This window comes from Pogoniulus pusillus, chromosome 8, assembly GCF_015220805.1.
Source record: "Pogoniulus pusillus isolate bPogPus1 chromosome 8, bPogPus1.pri, whole genome shotgun sequence".
NCBI classification, from domain to species: domain Eukaryota; kingdom Metazoa; phylum Chordata; class Aves; order Piciformes; family Lybiidae; genus Pogoniulus; species Pogoniulus pusillus.
The window spans coordinates 14,195,447-14,217,746 of NC_087271.1; the positions used below are offsets into that span (position 1 = coordinate 14,195,447).

Sequence of the window (22,300 nt, forward strand, 5' to 3'; positions counted from 1 at the left end):
TACCTTTAGAAGCAGAGTACATTCAAGCCTGCACCTGATACATATATGGGGAGCCGATAGCCCCCTAAGCCAAGAGCTAACCATGCATACCGGCCACCTATCTAGCATTTATCTATGGAGCACAGGGTCTCAGCTTTAGCCTGGAGAACCAGGACGGCAGACCTTTGAATTGTCTGCAAACCCACAAACACAGCCTGCTAGCTGTGAAAGGACCGTGCCAGAAGCTGCACGGACAACATTCTGCATCCAGAAAACCAGCATCATCGAGGCAGAGACCACCTCACACCAGGAGAAAAGGTTAGAGAAAATCTGTTTACCCAGAGACTGGGAAGACATCATTTCCCCCTATCAAGCTGGGAAGATTCCAGCCCTACAAAGTCCGGACTGGGCACAGGCTGTGATACAACCCCGGGAGGGTGATTAATAATTAAGAGCAACACTCATAAGCTTTGATTATAAGCTTTGGTAATATAAGTTACCTCTGCCTCAGAGCAGACAGTTTCAGCCCCTGCTGGGCAGACAGCGTAGTTCTTAAGCAGGCATTAAGCCTGAGGGAAATCTCTCTCTGTCTATAGTTGATAATTTGACAGTTATTAATCCCTGTATATATATATATATCATATCCCAATTGTTTTCATAACCTTGCACTAGAACTAATCAGTGGTTGGGGGTGGCAAGAGTTTATAAATATTAATTTTAATAAATATATTTTTATAAAAAAAATAATACCACCTCAAATTAATTTCTCACCTCCCTCTAATAAGTGAGGCATAGAGAAACCCCCTCTGTAACAAAGCCTTATTACAATTATTCTGCTAAAACTATTCCTAAACATATCCTATTGCAATAAACAACTTATCCAGTAAACTCTTCAAACTCTAAGATGTATTACAATCAAAATTAGAATCATTGTCAGGATTTTAATTTGCAAGGCAGCTATTAGAAATTCAGTCTGGTCCCTTTAAGAAAGGTGCTTCTTTGTTGGAGAATTCTTGTTAGCAGAGGAAACAAAAATGATAAACATGAGCAACTGTGCTGAGAAATGGCCTTGGGACACTGCTAGCCCAGGAAATCAAACTGTAAACAAGTGAGCACCCCACACACAGCTGCAGTGGGCAGAGTTAGATAGCCAAGGGGGCTGGAGCAGGTGGTCTGGAGGGCTGACCCTTAGATTGTTATGGTATACTGACCTATCTATGCCTCACAAGTAACCCTGTATCCTCTGACTGTAACCAATCTTGGTGAAACACGCCTCTTGCTAGAATGCATATAAGTCACTGTATCACAGAAATAAAGCGGATTATGACCATCTAACCATATTGGTGAACAAAGACTCATTTTACCCATAGCCCTCCACCAACGATTGGCGCCTGAACAGTGAATCAGGCATTCAGCTAAGACCGAGGCAGGCCGGCAGCGGGTAGGACTGAGATCAGGAAGCCGGAGGGTTGGCCAAAAGAGAGGGGTCTGATCATCCTGCAGACATTTTTTGTATCAAAAAAACTATTGTCATTCGGTGCCACTGGACCGGGTGGTGCCGCCTCAGGATGGAGGTGGTTGCCGGATGTTCATATCGCAAGTGAACACACCGAGTGTGCAGGTAAGGCCGACACGGAATTTGATGTGGCACTGTCCCTGCTGGTGTGCATATTCTCATGAGAGAACTCTTGCCGGACATTAGAAAGCTCCAAGAGCTGTTGGCCTGAGCGCATGCGTAGGGTCATATGAGTGAGCCTCCCATGATCTTCAAATCGGAAGCGTGGCGGGAGGTCGGAGACGCGCTGTGGGACGCAGTTATTAACGATGGAAAAGACTCTAAGACAGCTCGACAGCTAGGTCCCACCTGGCGGGATGTGCTCCACGTGTTACTAGACATGAAACCCAAAAGAAACGCTGCAATCGCAGCTTCTCAGCCGCTTTTGGCCACGCTGGTCATTGCCGGCAGTTCTGATGCATGCGCAGTGCCAGCTTCCACCTCTGCCCCCGCCCCAAGTGCCCCGTCGCTGCCTGCGGTTGAGACAGAGAGCTCAGTAGCTCGGTTTTTTGAACTTAGTTGTGCTGCTCCAGTCAAGGGCATGACTGGGAAGATTGCCAATTCAGTGGCGGAGTTGAAAAAGAGCATGCAGCACGATCTGGGTGGTCATCCATGTTGCCCGCCCCGTGCCCCGCCTCCACCCCCTCTCCCTACTCGGGCTGCGCCAAATAAACCGATCATTGTCACCCCCGAGCCTGACGGTGGTGCTGTGTGCTCTCGCGGCTCGGCATGCATTAGCAGCCACCAGTCGCCCATGGCTACCGCTGATGATACCAAGCAGTTGCTGGAACATGTAGTTAAGATGTTAGACAAATGGACGCCTGACCGTGCAAAACAACAGAACGAGCTGCTGCCCGCTCCGCCACCCCCTCCTCTGCTGGCACCCCGCCTGCTGGCCGAGCACCTCCGAGAGATCCAGGAGCCAGATGCTGAGATTTGGGAAAAAGCATCACAGCATAATATGAAGTGGTCTGGTGTCATTAAAAACGCCCTGTTTGAGGGAGAGTGGCACCCTATGCAGTCCACAGCCTTCCCTGTGATAACTGGGGCAAATGGCGAGGTGCACTGGGATGCCTGGGAGTGGAAGCCTCTGGAACGTGTGCAGAAGGCGGTTAAAGAATACGGGGTACTATCAGAACCTGCCAGGCAGATTTTAGATTGGTTGTTTTCCGCTGACCGCTGCATGCCTGTGGACTGCCGTAATCTAGCCAGTCTTATCCTGACACCTTCCCAGTTTCTCCTGTGGGAACGGGAGTGGTCTTGGCAGGCGACCAGGGATGCCACCCGGCACCAACGGACCGGGGATCCCCTGAACGGGATTACACCTGATATTCTAACTGGTCAGGGTAGCTACCAGTCTACGGAGGTACAACTCCATTTCCTGCAAGAGATTCATGATCTGTCTGCCCGGTTGGCACTACAAGCCTTTTCTTTCACTGCCGGCTTAAAGCCCGGTCCCTCCTATGCAGGAATCAGGCAGGGGATGAATGAGGAGTATAGCCACTTCATTGACCGGCTATGGGCAGCTTTAACATCTGAAGTGGAGTTGGATGATAGCACCAAAGCAGGGCTGATGAAGAGCATGGCATTTGAAAACACTAATCCTAAGACCAGGGGTATTTTATCCACGTTGCCCACAGGGGCATCGGTAGAAGACGTGCTAGAACGGGTGGCTCATGCCCAGGGACGAGAGCAGTACGCTCTTGTGGCAGACGCCATGCATGCATCTACTCAAGCTACGGCAGGAGAGTTAGTCCAAGCAGTAGGACAGGCAGTTGAGACTGCGCTTGACAAAAAAGTCCTTCTTGTTTCGGCAAAACAGCAGGACACCTGCCCGACGCCCATGGGCTGCTATTGCTGCGGCCAGCTGGGTCACACAACGCAGTGCTGTTCGACCTCAGTGTGGTGCGCCCATTACCAGTCTCCTGGCCATGCCACAGCAGTCTGCCAGTTGGGAAACTTCACAACCAGTGCGAGCAGCCGCACACAGATGACAATAGCTGTAGTGCAGGATGAGGCAAATGGTACCTGGACACCCGCTACCCAGCCACCGGCGAGAGCCATGGGGTTGACTTGGCAACAGCAGTAAATGTCACTTGTGTATCAAATGATACACAAGTCGCGAAAATTCCTACCACTGCTTCTTCACTATCTCCCTCGCCAAACAAGATTGCCAGTGATTTGCCTCTACAGTACCATCTGTGAATAAAGCTGAACCTGTGAGCCACTATGAGTACGCAGTTCTGCTGCAAGGAATCAAGAACTCACCAACTCTCTGCCAATTGTTCGTTGCCAGAGTATCGCAACCCTTACAAAAATTGGGCATGTACAATTGTCTATCACTATATGGGTGACATTATTTTCTGTCGTTCATGGCCGTTTTGCGCCTGCAGACTTGAAAACGATTGAGACAGTCTGCACAAGAAGTGGTCTGACTGTCGCCCCAGGAAAGATACAGCAGCAGAGCCCCTAGAATTATTTAGGTTGGGATATTACTGAGGCCACAATCAGACCTCAAAAGATTGACTTACACAGACAGCAGTTTAAAAAGTTTTTCAGGGTAGATTTCATACTAATGGCAAGGATAGGAAGTATGAGGGATGGGATGAAACGACATGGTGGCTGAGCTGAAACAGCTGGGGGCTGGGCAAGATGGGGAGTAGAGGACACCAGTGGTGCTGGGGCTGGTCCTCCCCCTCCTCCTCCCCCCCCCCACTCTCCACCTGCGGAGAGGCCCACGGGGCCCCGCTACACCCCCCCGCCTCCTTCGTCCATCTGTTATCTCTTTTTACAGATTTTTTTTTCTGCTGGAAGCAGCAGAGCCTCGGAACTGTTTTGAGCTGGAAAATTACTGAGGCCAGAGTCAGACCTCAGGAGATTGACTTACACACGGACTTGAGTACAATGCCAGAAAGTTTATGGAAAAGATAGCAAGAATAACGATGACAACTTAGAACCATTTTTGCCCCTGATACAGGCATGGACACACACAGGTGCATCTTTTTAGCCACCTGATAATGACAGTTTGCACTCAAAACGGTAGCCAGTAATTCCTGACTGGGATATTTACCCGTCACCTTACTGCTTGATTCCTTCTACGGACTAGGCACCCTTGCTCAGTGGGAAAAGAGAGGGAAATTGCTAGGCAATAGCAGAGATGCCAGTCCCACTGACGATGAGTGGAAACTCATACAGACACAGAAAGCACCAAACAGGACAGACTAGCACACTTATTACTAGAACTCGGATGCATTGCGTCTCTCAGCAGGAGCATGAGCACTGAAATCCACATTACATGTCACTAACCAGATTCTGGACTAGGAGAAGGGAATGATAGAGCTTGTAGGCTAACGCCAGTCAGCTCCTTCCCCCCAATAAACTTGTTCAAACAGATAAAGATAGGACTATTTTTGAAGGCCTTTTTTGATGGTACCATATTTTGAAGCCTAGGAGTTTACTGGAGAAGCTGCTAATTACAATGGAATGAGCTTTGTGACAATTCTGATCTTTTCTTTTTTTGAAGAATACCATTGTATTATTATCTTCTTGAATTTTCTTTGCTTTTTCTTGAATTTCCTTCAGCTGATAGATTTTTAAAGTAAGATAAGTTAAGGCTAAGGGTTTGTAATTTTGGGAATTTAGGATATAAGGATATTATGGGATGTTTTTTCTTGGGTATATCTGAGCATCATCAAAAAAAAAAAAGAGGGGGAAATGGGTTTAGAGGACAGTAGGATAGCAGAAGAAATTTTTTCCTTTTTCAAGATTTTTGTAATCATGTTATACAGACTAGGTCAGTGAATCTGCTAGCCTAGGCAATGAACATGTCTACATTTGTTCTTGTATTTGCTTGTGTTGGATCATATATCTTCACAGGCCTTGATGAAGACCAACCTGATTATGACCAACCTGTTTTTTCCTAAAGTGAGCAGAAGTCTTGCTCAGATGGCAGAATTGTGGAAAGGACTTGAAAGGAGTACTGACATGATGATTATGTGTGTATGGATCATAAGGTTTGGATCACGGCTAACGAATATGGGTATTTTTCATGAGTTTTCAGTAATTGTGGTTTAATGGATTAGATTCAGTTTAGCACCTTTTGTAAAGCCCACTCAAATTGGCACAAGATGGCAATGTGACTTTTGTCTCTTGCAAGGGCCCTGCAAAAGACAAAAAACACTGCCCTAAATTCTAAAAGCAAATGAAGAACTGTGGGAAAAGGCCTAATAGAATAGCCTGAAAGCAACATCTAGGATATATACTTGTATTGTATTTAGAAGCTAGTAGTTCTTAAGCACGATAGACAGACGCAGCTCATAGCTAAGGAGTGTGATGAGAACATCAAGATTTCTGAAAACTACAGAGTGAATCCAGAACTATGGGAGTCTGAGGAGAAAAACTTGACAGCTGATTGATCTGCAAATCTGCAACGTCGATTCCCACACAAAGCCAGTGAAGACGTGGCACACCTGCACTCTCCTGTGACTGTGATGTTTGTCTGGACTTTTGGGTTTTTGAACGAAATGACTTACTGTCACTTGCAGAAATAGCTTTTGGGATTGTTAGCTAAGCTTGGGTTGTTATCTTGCCAGACTAATGCTACCGATGAAAGCTCTAATAGGTTCATTCTCTTTCTGGTTTTAGCACTATTGACTTGTAGCTACACCATTCACCCCTGTGTTGAACAGCCTATGTAAGTTGAAAGACCAGCCCAGGTTGCTCAAAAGAAAGAGAGGGAATTGTTGGAGAATTCTTGTTAGCAGAGGAAACAGAAATGATAAACATGAGCAACTGTGCTGAGAAATGGCTTTGGGACACTGCTAGCCCAGGAAATCAAACTGTAAACAAGTGAGCACCCCACACACAGCTGCAGTGGGCAGAGTTAAATAGCCAAGGGGGCTGGAGTAGGTGGTCTGGAGGACTGACCCTTAGATTGTTATGGTATACTGACCTATCTATGCCTTACAAGTAACCCTGTACCCTCTGACTGTAACCAATCTTGGTGGAGCACGCCTCTTGCTAGAATGCATACAAGTCACTGTATCACAGAAATAAAGCGGATTATGACCATCTAACCATATTGGTGAACAAAGAGTCATTTTACCCATAGCGCTCCACCGACACTTCTTTTTCTGAGCCGCTGTAAAGAAAAAAACTTTAGGAGAAGGCGGGGTGAGCCTCTGTAGTAGTGATTCTGTTTCTTGCCTTCATAATGAGATGGGCAAACGTTTCTGGTTGTGAAAAGATAGTTTTAGAAGGTTGATGAGGCAAGAAGACCCATTCGAGAAGTAACAAGGGGTCCTTTAGATTGGAATCCCATTGAAAGATAAGACCTAAGGATTTAACATCGTCCCATAGTACGGTTAGAGATAGCGACAACTCAGGGTCCCACCTATGGGCTTGCTGCGACTGAATGGCTTTACAAACCTTTTCAAGTGCTCCTTCAGCTGTTTTTGATAAGCATCTGGGAGCTGTCAGGCTGGTGTCTCCTTTCAAGAGCTCAAACAAGGGAGTTAAATCAGAATTGTGAATGCCCAGAAGAGGTCGGAGCCAATTTATGGATCCCAGTAATTTTTGAACATCATGTAAATTGGTTATTTGAGTTTGAAGCTGCACCTTCAGCTTGAGCCCTTATTTTCCATCCTAAGTATTGCCAAGGTTCAACTCTTTGTATTTTTTCTTTGGAAATGCAAAGAGACGCTTTTTCAATGGCTGAACAGACCTCCTGTACTGCCCTTTCCATATCTGATAGATTACTGGCAGCAATAAGTAAATCATCCATGTAATGGTACAATAGTACCTGGGGGAATTGCAGGTGCACCGGGGATAATGCTCTAGCCACATACCATTGACAAATTGTGGGACTATTCTTAATGCCCTGTGGCAATACAGTCCAATGATATCTTTTAAGAGGTGCCTGCAAGTTGATATTTGGGACAGAAAAAGCAAAATGAGGTGCATCCTCAGGGTGCAAAGGAATGCTAAAGAAACAGTCTTTCAAATCTATAATGGTTAAAATCCAATCTTTTGGTATCATTGTGGGAGAAGGGAGTCCTGGCTGCAATGCTCCCACAGATTCCATTGCATCATTAAACTTTCTTAAATCGTGGAGCAAGCGCCACTTGCCTGATCATTTTTGTATTACAAAGACAGGAGTGTTCCAGGGGCTAAAGGAGGGGACAATGTGTCCTTGCTCAAGCTGTTCCTGTACTATTTGTTCAAGAGCACGAAGTTTGTTCTCAGGGAGGGGCCGCTGATCCACCCAAATAGGTGTTTGTGTTTTCCAGGATATTTTTAGGGTGTCGTGCTCATCAGCGACCCTTTCTAAAAATGTGTTTCTAAGGTGAGGCCCCATTGAGACAGGACATCTCTTCCCCACAACACCATAGGTACTGGCAACACAAAAGGTTTTACAGTTGCAACCCTTCCCTCAGGTCCGATGATCTGTATTGAGTCCATGCTCTGCTGACTCCTCCCCAACCCTCCTATTCCTGCTAGTAGCTGCAATAGTTTTGTCAGTGGCCATGCTGGAGGCCACTTAGCAGATGAAATGACGGTGACATCCGCACCAGTATCGATGATACCATTGAGAGCAAATTGTTGTTCTGCCCTTTTTACCACACATTTTGAACTGGCCTTTCATTGGACAGCAATTGAGTCCCATAAATTTCTGGAGGTCCCGTTGAGCTAAAAGCTCTTATCTGCTCCACTGTAGTTGCAGGGTTAAAAGGATCTTTAGGAAGCAAAAACAATTTGAGCTACACGACTGTTTTCTGCAACTATACTGGGGGGGAGCGGCATCCAGACCATTATCTTTACTTCTTTAGCATCATTATCAACAACCCCAGGCAGCACAAAAAGACCAGTTAAAGTAGTTGATGACCTTTCCAAAATCAGACCAATCATGTTTCTTGGCAAAGGTCCTTTAAAGTTGGTATCTAGCAAATGGACCGAAGAGCCAGTTATTTAAAAGAAAAATCAACTGCAGCAGATGAAAAAGCTGGAGATTAGAAACATTTTGGAGCGCTGCAGCCTCAGCTCATATAACAATCCCTGCAACATAAGCAGAATCGGTAATCAAGTTGAAAGGCTTATTAACCAGGTCAATTAAGCCTCTGTGAGTCTGGGCGGCAGGCAGGTGAGGTGGGCAGGGTTTGCTGCACTCTCGCTGTCCCTCTCCCTCCATAAGCGCCGGGCTCACCCTCCCGCCGTGATGTGAGCCCCTTGTGGCCCGAGGTGTGTGTGTGGGGTACTGCATGCTGCAGCAGCGCCTGAGCGGTGGCGAATCCTCCAGGGTGACGCCACTTCCAGGGGTCCCAGTGGACTGCCACAGCATCCCAAGTAGAGTTGCTACAGCTCAGCATATTCGCTGCTTCTGTCTTGCCTCTCCGTTGCTTGCAGTCTTCCATCTTACAGCCAAAAGTTAAATTTCTCTGCAGACAAATTTGGAGCCGCAGACGCTTACAGGAGTTGGCAGATAATCCCGTAACACTTTTTTGATATTCAGCTACCTTTGTAGATGCTAACTCTGTTACTTTTTTCTCTGTTTTCTTTCTGCATCTTTTCTTATTGGCAGATTCATGAGCCCTCTGCAGCTCTCTTTTCAGAGCCCTTGTCACCACATCTCAGGTGAATTAAAAAGCAGACCTTTTGCATTGCAAAAATAACTCTTAAAGCTTAAATGTCTCTCATAGAGAGGAAAAGTTCAGAGCTCTTTTTGTCTCTTTCTTACCAACATCCCCTTCTGCCAAGGCTTATAGCAGCCCATATGGCACGGAGGTCATAATCGTCATGGGGGACAGAGGTCTGGTTCTCGTTCGGGGTCGAAGGGATCCAGCTCGAAAGGATCCTCACTTGGAGGTGCCGTTCGCGAAACCCCAACAGCAAGATGGGATCACATACAGGGTTTAGGCACTGGCACGGGTGGACTGATGGAGGCAGCAGGGAGGATCGGCGGGGCAGAGGGCTGTACAGGTGGCGGTTTCGACTCGCCTTCTGGCTTTGCAGAGTTCAGTGTCCTTTCCTTCTGTGCCCCACCTGACTTCCCCTCTTGTTCTTTAATAGCCTCAAACACTGTTCACCATGGCGCAAGCAGCCACTGCACCTCAGGGTGTCCTTTTGTTGAAGGATCCCACAAAGAGACCCCTGCTTTATCCCCTAGTTCTGATGTAAAAATGTTAACTTTAGTGGCGCCCGGGAGCCTGTCGCAGACCCAATTCGTCGCCAATTTCAAATCATGACCCGAAATGTCTTTGTTATGCTTCCGGACAAGTGCCTTCATCAGTTTATAAACATCCCTTTCTTCACGGGAACTGTGGTTTCCCATTTTCAGTTTCTCTGGGCTCACCTGCCAATCTCGAGGAGGTGACTAGTCGTGGGCCCACTCGCTGCTTCTTTCAGCAGAATTCCAAGTTCCCAGAGACTCGCAGCCGGTCATCCTGTCTGAGAAGTTCAGTGCTGATATCATGTTAGTAGTCACCATTTGCCGCGACGAAGGGATGGGGAGACAGCTTGAGGCAAGCTAAGTTCCAATTTTATTAGGCAACATATAGGAATATATATACTGTCAGGAAGGCTTAAATTTTTTACATATTGATTAGTCATTTTATCACATGCAAAATCGTCTAATCTAAATTCTGTCGGCCACATCTGCTTCCTGGGGAGCAACAGTCTCAGCATATTCATCAGATAAGAAGGACAGTCTTAGCATATTCATCAGATAGCAAGGTCCTGTCTCCTTGCTTCTTCTGATCTGCAAATTCTCATTCTTCTTCTCTTGCACAATCTTCAGGTCCACTCTGACTTAGTTTGCCCAAGGCTTGTGTTGACACTGATCCATGATTGACCATTGTTATATTAATGGCCTGTGATCCCACACCATCTTAGCAAGACATCCAAGTTCTGCAAATGCTAAGCTGCACACAGAGGGACAGATAATAATTAGCCTTGCACAATGCTTTCACAAAGTTACAACTGTTATTTCAGTGCAATGTTTTCCTTTAAGTAACCACAGTTATGTTCATCACTTTTAGGGTGCTGCTTTTGAACTGATTAGTAGCCAGCAAGTTGGGAAAGTCCAACAACAACAAAACACTGCTCTGGTGAGACCCCACATGGAGCACTCTGTCCAGTTCTGGAGCCCCCTGTTACAGGAAAGAGATGGAGGTGCTGGAATGTGTCCAGGAAGGGCCACAAGGACGATCAGAGGGCTGGAACTGCTCTGCTGTGGGGACAGGCTGAGAGAGTTGGGGCTGTTCAGTCTGGAGAAGAGAAGGCTCTGAGGAGACCTTCTTGTGGCCTTCCAGTATCTGAGGAGGACTACAAGAAAGCTGGGGAGGGACGTTTTAGAGTGTCAGGTAGTGATAGGAAAGGGGGGAATGGATCCAAGCTAGAGGAAGGCAGATTGAGATTAGACATTAGGAAGAAGTTTTTCAGCATGAGGGAGATGAGACACTAGCACAGATTGCCCAGGGAGGTGGTCGAAGCTCCATCCCTGGCTATTTTTAAGGCCAGGCTGGAAGTGGTTCTGGGCAACCTGACCCACTTATAGCGGGAAGTGCCCATGGCAGGGGTGTTGGAACTGGATGATCCATGAGGTCCCTTCCAGCCCTGACAACTCTGTGATTCTGTGAAAACAGCAAATAGCTTACACAGGTTCTTGGAACCTGTTGATACTACTCAACAATTCCCACATTCAAAACATGAACCCATCAGCCTGCCAGAGCAGTAACACTGCCTGCACTACTTAAAGGATTCTGCATTCCATCATCAACTCCAGTTTCATAGCTTTTTGTTAGAACTTGCCAAGAAACCTTTAATGCCTAGAAAATATGCTTGTTACTCTCTGTTGCAAAATTGTCAGCCATACAGGGAGCGTCCACGTGAGAGTTCTGGTGGACAAGAACTTTTGCATGGGCAGCAATGTGCCCTGGTGGCCAAGAAAGCCAATAGGTTCCTGGAGGGCATTAAGCAGAGTGTCTCCAGCAGATGGAGGGAGGCTCTCCTCCCCCTCTACTCGGCCCTTGTGAGGCCCCACCTGGAATACTGCATCCAGTTCTGGGCTCCCCAGTCCCAGAGGGACAAAGGTCTGCTGCAGAGAGACCAAGGGAGCTACAAGGATGCTGAAGGGACTGCAGCACTGCCTGATGAGGAGAGGCTGAGAGCCCTGGGGCTGCTTAGTCTGGAGAGGAGAAGGCTGAGAGGGGATCTGAGCATTGTCCGTAAATAGCTGTGGGCTGGGGGTCAGGAAGGAAAGGACAGAGACAGCGACAGCCTCTTCTCACTTCTTCTCTTTTATAGGAAAAGGGGCAAGGGATAGAAACTGCAGCACAGGAAGTTCCAGCTCAACGTGGGGAAGAACTTCTTGACTGTAAGAATCCCAGAGCATTGGCACAGGCTGCGCAGAGAGGTTGTGGAGTCTCCTTCTGTGGAGCCCTTCCAGTCCTGCCTGGATATGTTCCTGTGCAACCTGCGCTGGATTCTCTGGTCCTGCTGTTGTAGGGGTTGGCCTGGAAGATCTTCAGACGTCCCTTCCAACCCCTAACATACTCTGATCTGTGATCACTGCTCTCTACCTTCTAGCCCCAAGCCACACACAGCCTGATTTTTCTCATCTATGCTTTTTGCCATGCCTTGTTGCGCAGAGATATTTTTTATGCAATGCAAGCAAATTCTAAAATCCTTAAACCGTGATTTTGTCATCTAAACATTTTTCAGGATTGAACAAAAATTTTTTCAACGTGTGTGTGGGAGGAATGCTGTTGCTTTATCATTATCAAACAGTGCTTCCAATTAAATATGGTAAGAAAGGAGAGAACAGCTAAGACAGGCAAAAGTAATCCACCTTACAGCCCTTTCATAGTCGCCTGAAGAAAAAATGTTCTCACAGCTACAAAAATATGCACAAATTGAAAATTATTGCTTGCAGCCTAGTGAAGATAGCTCTCTTCCCAACCTTTAAATACTTGACAAGGAAATATCTCCTCTTATTAAAAGATGAATAATTCTCATTGGAAACTCTGGGTTTAAATGAATCTTTTAAAAATAACTGTAAGTAAAATAAATTAACAGCATAATTCTCAACACATAGCCTGCAGAGTACTTGCTGATAATCCCAGAAGAGCTGGCTACTCTCACAAGGCTAACTTCTCCCTTATTTTCAGGAAGTAATTAGTATCCAGGACAGTAAAAACTACACTTAGTTGTTTCCCAACATTACTTTTTCTTTGCAGAATTGTGAGAGTGTCCCCAGAAATGAGATGCAACTGTAAATGGGAAACAAATCTCCATGTGATAGTGGATGCTGTAATTAAAAAAGAATGAAACTGAAAGGCTTTGTAGCAAGTAACATATATGCAAGACAAAAAAAGAATCACAGAATTGTCAGGGCTGGAAGGGACCTCAAGGATCACCAATTCCAACCCCCCTGCCATGGGCAGGGACATCTCACACTAGATCAGGTTGTTCACAGCCACATCCAGCCTGGCCTTAAAAACATTCAGGGATGAGGCTTCCACCACCTCTCTGGGCAACCTGTGACAGTATCTCACCACCCTCATGCTGAAGAACTTCTTCCTGATGTCTAATCTAAATTTGCCCTCCTCTAGCTTGGATCCATTCCACCCAGTCTTATCACTACCTGACACCCTAAAAAGTCCTTCCTCAGCTTTCCTGTAGGCTCCCTTCAGACACTAGAAGGCCACTAGAAGGTGCCCTCGGAGCCTTAAAAGCCTGCTAGCCTGCAAGTTGATCTAAAAGTCACAAATGCATGGGCTAATATAATCTCTATGAAATGAATCAATTTTTGTACTGTTTCATATTCTTGCTGAAGACCATAATAGAAAATGTTGTTCTGTCTCAGAACCAATTTGGCTGTTGAAATTCACTATTTTTTTCAGCATAAAAAAAGCAACTCTAATCACCTATGTGTGTAGATTCATACTGATTTGTTTGGAATCTGCTGCACATTTTCACAGTTTTAGCAGTCCATAATACTGGTCACAGTGGAGAGTACGGTTTAAACTTAGCAATATCTCAGAGAATGGTATGCAGGAAGAGTGAAAATGCTACTACTCTTATCAGTGCAGTAAGCCACTATAGGCATGAGTAGATGCTTACCTTTGTGAGTACTCTGTATGTAATGAATGTTTCAATGGCTGTAATGTGGCTTTCAGGATCATCGACTGTAATGAAGAGATCTCTCAACTCTGGTTCATCTTCACATTTATACTGGTTTGTCATTGATGAGAGGGATATTGGTATGGAAGGACTGAATGAGTTTACCTCAGCCAGTGATGTATCCTACAGGAAAGACAGGAGAATGTCCATATCAATACATCTTTGCATACAAACACACAAGTGCAAACAGGCATGTGTCAAAAGCTAAAATGGCAAACTTTTAAGTAGTCTGGTAAAAAACACAAAATAGAGGAGATGAAAAAGTTATATAGTACATGGCAAATCTATTACTCTCTGTAATATTTCCTTCAGTGAGGATGCAAAAATTATTCTGATACTGATGAAAGAGCAAAATGCTACCAATTGACATAAATATTATGCATAGAATCACAGAATGGTTTAGGTTGGAAGGGACATCAGAACTCATCCAGTTCCAACACCCCATCACAGGGTGGTCATCTAGAACAGGTTGCTCAAGGCTTCATCCAGCCTGGCCCTGAACACCTCCAGGGAGCTTGTGGAGCACAGAATGTGATCTTCAATCTGGAGCATGTTCTCCTCTCTTAGTCTTTTCTTGCTTTAAGCCTTATTGTCTACTACCACCCTCCTACTTGGTGTTGTCAACACACTCCCACAAATACAGAGGAGAAATTTGTATTGAGAATGACGCATGGAAAGCCCTAATGGAACAGTTCTGTTCTTTGAGCAAGAAGAGAGAAGCAGGACAGAAGACTAAAGCCAATTCTTTAAATACTACATAGCTGTTTACCTGTATACCTGTAAGTTACTGTATTTTTATTCATTATGTTCTTATGCATGATATATATCCAGCAACCACTGTCCTGAGTGGTGAAGTGACATGTCCAGAGAAGGGCCACAAGGATGATCAGAAGGCTGGAGATGCTCTGCTATGAGAAGAGACAGAGAGTTGGGGCTACTCAGCAAGGAGAAGAGAAGGCTCCAAGGAGACCTTCTTGTGGCCTTCCAGTATCTGAAGGCGATTACAAGAAAGTGAAAAATTCGAGTGCAATGCCTGTAAGAAATAAGAAACTGTCTGTGTCCAAGAAGAAAGATAAATAAAGCGATCCAAACCAAAACAAAGATAATGCAGGGGCACAGCAAGAGACAGCTACCACTACACCTTCCTCTGCAGATTCTGGAAAAGCTGGCAGTGTTCCTAGTGGGAATGATAACAAGGCAGGATTGTCAGGGACTCAAAGCCAGGATGTTCACTCTACTAATAACACGAACTCAGCCAGTTCGAATCCCCAGCCAGCAGACCAGAACCCTGTTAGCTCTAAGGCAGACCTGAACACACAGGCCTCAGGCCAGACCCCCAATTATTCAAACCCTCCAGTAGACACGTCAAAGTCAGTCGCTGTGCAGAATGCCTTTTTGGCACCTGCTAAAGCGAAAGCTAAGACGACACCTTTGACAAAGTGTGCTTCAAAAGAGGATGTAAGAGAGGGGACCTCTGGTGAGCAAAAGGAGGAAGAGAAGACATATAGTCTTCGAGATTTGGTGAACATATTTAGGTCTCAGAGGAGCACTGTGAGGTTGGCTGCCAAGAAAGAGGATGGTTCCAATGAGTTTTAGAGTGCTCTTAGGAAAGTTCTATTTCTAGGCCAGGGACAACCAGATCAACAAGAGGAAGAGGAGGATGACATCCAGGACTCCAATGATCCCCTCAGACAGGTCAGGGAAGTTAGAAAGGAATAGTCAAGGGAATCAGGAGAGCCAATCCTAAGCTGGCTAGTGAGATGCCGTAGCATTGGTGCCAATGCTCTGCAGGTAGGAGACAAGTCTGCCAAGCAGCTAGGACCACTCACCAAGGAGAGTGGAGTGGACAAATACCTAGCAAGTCCTCTAGGTAAGGTTACCTTGTGGACATGCCTTCTGTTGGCTGTGGCTATGAGATATCCTTCCCGAGATGATCTGCCATGGGTGGCCAAGAAGTGGAACACCCCTGAGCAGGGAATTAAGCTTCTGAAGGAGTTTGCTGTGAAGGAAGTGCTTTATGGAGATCATGGCACACATGAGCCTGATGACATTCCTCTTGGAACAGGTCTCATGAAGAAGCTTATTAAGCTTGCTTCTTCATCCTATGCTAATATCTTGGCCAGCAAATTTCTATCAAGGAGCGGTAATGGAAGGTCTTTCACTCTTGATGAATTCACTGACCAGCTCAGGTAGATAGAGGACAGCTTGTCACATTCTGCCATAGTCTCTGCCATACAAACTATGACAACAGAGATAAAAGATGACATTAAAGATAGCATCATGGAAGGCATCAAAGATAGCATTGAGAATGGCATTAGAAATGGCATGAAAGAACTGAAGGAGGATCTCAGAAACATTTCCAATCTGGTAAAGGATACCATCCCTGCATCATCTGAATGGGTGCATGTTTCTGCAATAAGGAACAGACACCCACCTCCTGCAAGGCAATTCCAGCCCAGGAGGAGACAAATTCCACTTAGACATCAGCAATCACATGCATCACTATGGACAATTCTGCATGACCAATACAGTGAGAACATGAACAAGTGGGATGGTCAGCCTACTTCAGTTCTTTCAAAGAGAGTCAGGGAACTGCAGAGTGGCAGAAACAGAGGCAGCAATGCCAGAAAAGTAGCTGTCACTCCTTTAGCTCTCCAGAGCAACTGCAATTATTCCAGCAATTGCAACTTCTCCACAACAACACCAATCATTGTGTACACCCTACATGCTATGTTCAGCATTAGGGGTGCCCTGCCTCCAGCCAGGAGGAGGAAAGGGATAGTGGAGAAAACTGATTCTATTGGAATGTATTCATCAGGTGGCCTGGCAGTTCAAAAGTTCGGAAGCACAGGGCTTTAGTTGACACAGGTGCTCAGTGTACTTTATTGCAATCCAATTGCAAGGGGACAGATTACATATCTGTTTTTGGAATAACTGGTGGATCTCAAGTGTTAACCAAGTTCACCACAGGCAGTACTGAACTAATCATGATTCTTTGTTGCCCATCCATCAGCTGATTCATCAACTGGAGAGTCAGGGTGTTATCGAGAAAGCTCATTCACCTTTCAACAGTCCCATTTGGCCTGTGCGCAAGCCTAACTGGAGGCTGACAGTTGATTTTCGTGCCCTCAATGAGGTGACTCCACCCATGAGCACAGCTATGCCGGACATGCTGGAACTCCAGTACAAGCTGGAATTGAAGGAGGCTAAATGGTATGCTACCATAGACATTGCTAATGCTTTCTTCTCTATTCCCATAGCAAAGGAGTGCAGGCCTCAGTTTGCATTCACCTGGAGAGGAATCCAGTACCAGTTCAACCGTTTGCCTCAGGGGTGGAAACACAGCTCAACCATCTGTCACTCAGTCATCCACAATGTACTGGAGAAAGGTAAAGCTCCAAAGCACATACAATTCATCGACGACATCATTGTGTAGGGCCAAACCGCTGAGGAAGTCTTCAAGAAAGGTAACAAAATCATTGACATTCCGTTGCAAGCAGGTTTTGCCATTAAGAGAGACAAGGTCAAAGGACCTGCTAGAGAAATTCAGTTTCTAGGAGTGCGGTGGCAGGATGGTCGCTGTCACATTCCACAGGATGTGATCAACAAAGTCTCTACCACGGCAGTTCCTACAAATAAAAAGGACACTCTATCTTTCTTAGGTGCAGTGGGATTTTGGAGACCACACATTCCTGGATTCAGTCAGATTGCCAAACCTCTGCACAATGTGACTCATAAGAGAAACAATTTTGAGTGGGGACCTGAACGGCAAGCAGCGTTTGATCAGATCAAGCGAGACATAGTCCATGCAGTGGGCTTGGGACCTGTGCGATCTGGTCCAGACATTAAAAACATTCTGTACACGGCTGCCAGTGACAATGGTCCAACTTGGAGCCTTTGGCAGAGAGCTCCAAATGAGACATGTAGTCATCCACTTGGTTTCTGGGGTTGTAGCTACAGAGGTTCAGAGGCAAATTACACCCCAACAGAGAAAGAGATACTAGCAGCCTATGAAGGAGTGAAAGCAGCTTCTGAAGTGATTGGAACTGAGTCACAATTGCTTTTAGCTCCCAGATGGCCAGTTCTAAACTGGATGTTCAAAGGCAAAGGCTCATCACCGCATCATGCCACAGATGCAACCTGGTCTAAATGGAAGGCTTTGATAACCCAACGAGCACGAATGGATAATCTTGATTGACCTGGTCTGGTGGAGGTGATCACCAACAGGCCAGAAGGCACAGACTGTACCAAACCTCCAGAGGAGAAAATAACCCTTGCTGATTAATCTCCTCCCTATGGTGATCTCTCTGATTGGGAAAAGAATTATGCTTTGTTCATAGATGGTTCCTGTTGTCTTGTTGGGAACAAGCGAAGATGGAAGTCAGCAGTCTGGAGTCTGGAGAGTTACTGAAGCAAGAGATGGAGAAGGAGAATCCAGTCAGTTTGCTGAGGTAAAAGCTGTCCAACTTGCTCTTGATGTGGCTGAACATGAAAATTGGCCTGTCCTTTACCTCTACACCAACTCATGGATGGTAGCCAATGCTCAATGGGGTTGGCTAAAGGACTGGAAAAAGAATGGTTGGCAGAGGAAAGGAAAGCCTATTTGGTGTGCTGATTTATGGCAGGACGGTGATGCACGTCTGGAGAGAATTCCACTGAAGGTGCGGCATGTAGACGCACACATGCCTAAGAGCAGAGCCACTGAGGAACACCAACAGAACAAGCAGGCAGACCAAGCTGCTAAAATCTCTCATGTTGATACCAACTCTGATCTAGACCTTGATTGGAAACACCGAGGTGAATTGCTTTTAGCTTGGTGGGCCCATGATTCATCTGGACATCAAGGCAGAGATGCAACATACCGATGGGCTCGCGATAGGTCAATTGACTTATCCATGCACGCTATCACGCAAGTCATCCATGACTGTGACATTTGTGCTGCTATGCGAATCAAGCAGGCTATGCGAATCAAGCCCTTATGGTATGGTGAGAGATGGTCAAAGTACAAGTATGGTGAAGCCTGGCAGATGGACTACATCACTTTACCTCGACCTCGTTCTGGCAAGCAGTATGTGCTAATGATTGTAGAGGCCAGCACTGGATGGCTGGAAACCTATCCAGTTCCACATGCTACTGCATGTAACACCATTCTTGGCTTGGAGAGACAAATCATGTGGAGACATGGAACTCCAGAGAGAATCGAGTCAGACAATGGTACTCATTTCAAGAACAATCTTGTGAAAATCTGCGCCAAAGAGCACGGTACTGAGTGGATCTACCACATACTCTACTATGCACCAGCTTCAGGGAAGATTGAATGCTACAACATGCTGAAAACCACCCTAAAAGCCACGGGGGGAGGAACTCTGAAAAACTGGGACAAACATTTAGCACAAGCTACCTAGTTGGTGAATAGTAGAGGTTCAGTAAACAGAGCAGGGCCTGCACAATCAGACTTGGCTCAAACAGTAGACAGTGATAAAGTTCCTGTTGTATGTGAAAAGAATCTGTTAGGGAAAACTGTTTGGGTATTTTCACCTTCGGGCAAAGAGAAACCTGTCCGAGGGGTGGTGTCTGCTGAAGGTCCTGGTCACACCTACTGGGTAATGCAGGAGAATAGTGAAATCCAGTGTATTCCACAGAGAAATCTAACCTTAGGTGAGAGAGTTTAAATTCAGAGTGTATAATACAAGCTGTTAGGAGTTTTCTGTTCTAGGTACCATCGGCATCCAACAATGAAAGAATCTATGAGAGAATCTACAGTACATGAGCATGAACCCAACATCACCTGGGAGTCCCTGTTCTCATCTCATCTGTGAGGAGACAAACTGTTCTGAGCTTTTGAACCACCTAAATCTGAGATAGCTGGAATGAAGTGTGAACTGAACTTGTAATATTCATTAGTGTAAATATTGGTTTAGATTAGATCAGGTAGTTCTTGGCAATACTCTGAATGAGGCAGACAGGGGTGTATTGTGCTAGTTTGAAGCTAGCTGGAATGTTTTGGTGAGAAGAACTAGATCATAGGCTGTGAAAGAAAAACAATAGTGACATCTACTTCCCTCAGAGTCTCGCAAAGGAGTTTGGGAAGAAGAAATGAAAACATTAGATAACACTCTTGACATTTTTTTTTTCTCATTCTTGCTTGGGCTGCTGACTGAGCTGCATCTCTCTAACACACCCTCCACTCACCTTTGCTTCTTAACCTCTTGGCCGAACCTCTATTCTTCCTTGGGACTGGGGTAAGGTTGAGAGGGGTAGGGAGAAGGTGCAGGAGTGGTTGAGAGCCCCTCCTGGGGACTGAGGTTTCTGGGAGGAGAGTTGTGTTTCTGTAAATATCTGATTGTATATTGTGCTAGCTGTAAATAAATAGCTTCATTTATATTCCCAGAGCCCGCTGAGTCTAGTCTGGACGATTTATAAAGTGGGGGTGGGGGGGGTGGGGAACACCCAAACCATCACAGGTGTCAAGGTCCAGAGAATAGAGATTAACAATATCTCTGTCCAGAGGAGCAAGATCAGTTCTTATGGATTTCTGTGTTGTAGAATTAAGGTGCAAACGAGACCATGTATCACCAGAAAACTACTTATTAAAGGATAAGGTTGGACAAATGTTATGAAGGGGGGCTAGCTGAATCTGAGTTTGGGGTGACATGCAATGAGGTCGATGTAAACGTTATTGAATAGTTTATTAATATATACAAAGATAATTTCCCCAAACTTATTTACAACTATCCACACAAATTCTTGGATGCCATTAGCAGAACTATTTTACATACAACAGAACTTTTTGAAAAGGTTTTAGAAATGTCTTTGACAGAGAGTCTTGCGGCTTAATTCACCACTTATGAGGTTAACCAAATTCTTTTAGCAACTTGAATAAAGAGAATTCAGAATACTCACTAGTTCTCAGTCTTAATACCTGTGTTCCTAAATGTACACAGGAAAATATACAGTAGAAGTCCTGTGGTGAATTCCACGTGAGCTGCGATGTGGCTCAGCTACTGGATTAAGGTTAGGGCACACTGTCTGAGGACACTTTATGGACACGGGCAAGGTCTCTCCGTGGCTTCTCATAAGGTCATCAGACATTCAGCCGGCTGGGCAGAGTAAGATCCAGGCTGGAGGCTAAGGTAGCCTGATTTGGTGCACCAGGGGTCAGCGACCCTCTCTGGGCTGGCACGGCAGGCTGAGGTGGCAGGCCGAAAATTGTGGGCGGACTAAGTCATTACCTTGCAAAGTGTCACACAGCAGCGGCAAAACAGCAGCAGACAACAAGCAGTGAAAGGCAGACAGGCAAGCGAACGAATGAACGAACAAGCACGCAAGCACCTTATTTACCTGTTTACCCCCTTTTATAGAGTAATGGCCAAGGCTAATGGTCTCTTTGGCCACAATATCACCCAATCACCCTTTGGCAATCACCCAAATATACCCAAAAAAGGAAGAACTCATAAGCTGTTCTCTAAAAATGGGGGGCGAATACACCATGCACACGACAGGGGTGTGGGTCTTATGAAACCCCACTTATGCAACCAGACTAAACCAGACTAGGTTGTTTTGGGTTTCTTTTGTGCTATTTTTCCACCTCTTGCTGCAATGCAGACAGGCAGGTAAACACGTCCGGACAATACAGGACATGCTCAAGCCTATTTTATGACCTCTGGAACTCTCCACCTCAGCAAAACAGAGGGAGAGAGGGAGAAGGGGGAGAGAGAGAGACAAAGAGAACAACAGAGAAAAAGAGAAGAAGCAGGGAAGGAAAAGAGCTGGGATCGTATTACCCTTAGTCATAGATGGGAGGGAGAGACGGGTGCATGACCCAGGGATGATGTTCTGTGGAGTTCGTCAGGGGTTCTTCTGGTGGTGGTGCAGCTCTGGTAGTCTGGTGGAGGTCCACTTGGTGGTCTGGTGGAGGTCCACCCCTGGTAGTCTGGTAGAAGTGCACACTTTGGCAGGCATTCCTCCTGCCTTTTATACAGTTTTTTAGCTTGGTGCCCAGGTGCAGTTCCCCAGGAAATCTTCCTGTGTATTCACGCATTCGCAGAGGTCCAGCGGCAGCACCAGGGGAGGGCCTCCACCCCTTCCCTGCGCTGTTCATACCCCAAATACACATAAGCCTGTTCTCTTCGGGGTAGTTGAAGTAAGATGTATGTATCCTGAGCATTTCAGCCAGGCTGGGGTCCAGGAATTTCCAAGGCTTTGTCCGTTGATTTGCATCCCTGAGCTTTCAGCCAAGCACCTAGTCTGAGTTCCAGAGGTTAACAAAGGCAATCTTTATCTTTTTTGATGAACAAGAGAGAGGATTTAGACTCTAACAGGGGGAATGGAACAAAGCTAGAGGGCAGATTGAGAAAAGCTGTTAGGAAGAAGTTCTTCAGCATGAGGGTGGTGAGATACTGGCTGTGCTAGTTTGAAGCAAACTAGAATGTTTTGGTAAAAGACCTAGATAATGGGCAGTGAAATGAAAAACAATTGTGTCTCTTCGCTCACAGTCACGCTGAGAACTCTGGGAAGAAGAAGTAAACATTCTCCATTTTGTCTTTTTCATTCTGCCTTTGCCTTCAGACCTAGTCACATCTCATTAAC

At 45.8% G+C, this 22,300-nt stretch overlaps 1 protein-coding gene across 2 annotated transcripts in view; it reads right to left on the minus strand.

The window, feature by feature from the left end:
• The window catches only part of SNX7 (sorting nexin 7), a 58,421-nt gene that overhangs the window by 31,407 nt on the left and 4,714 nt on the right, over window positions 1–22,300 (minus strand). For both annotated transcript variants that reach the window (XM_064147328.1, XM_064147327.1), the window contains exon 2: window positions 13,652–13,834. In XM_064147328.1, the coding sequence (XP_064003398.1) occupies window positions 13,652–13,834 (183 nt within the window). The remainder of the gene's footprint in view (window positions 1–13,651; window positions 13,835–22,300) is intronic.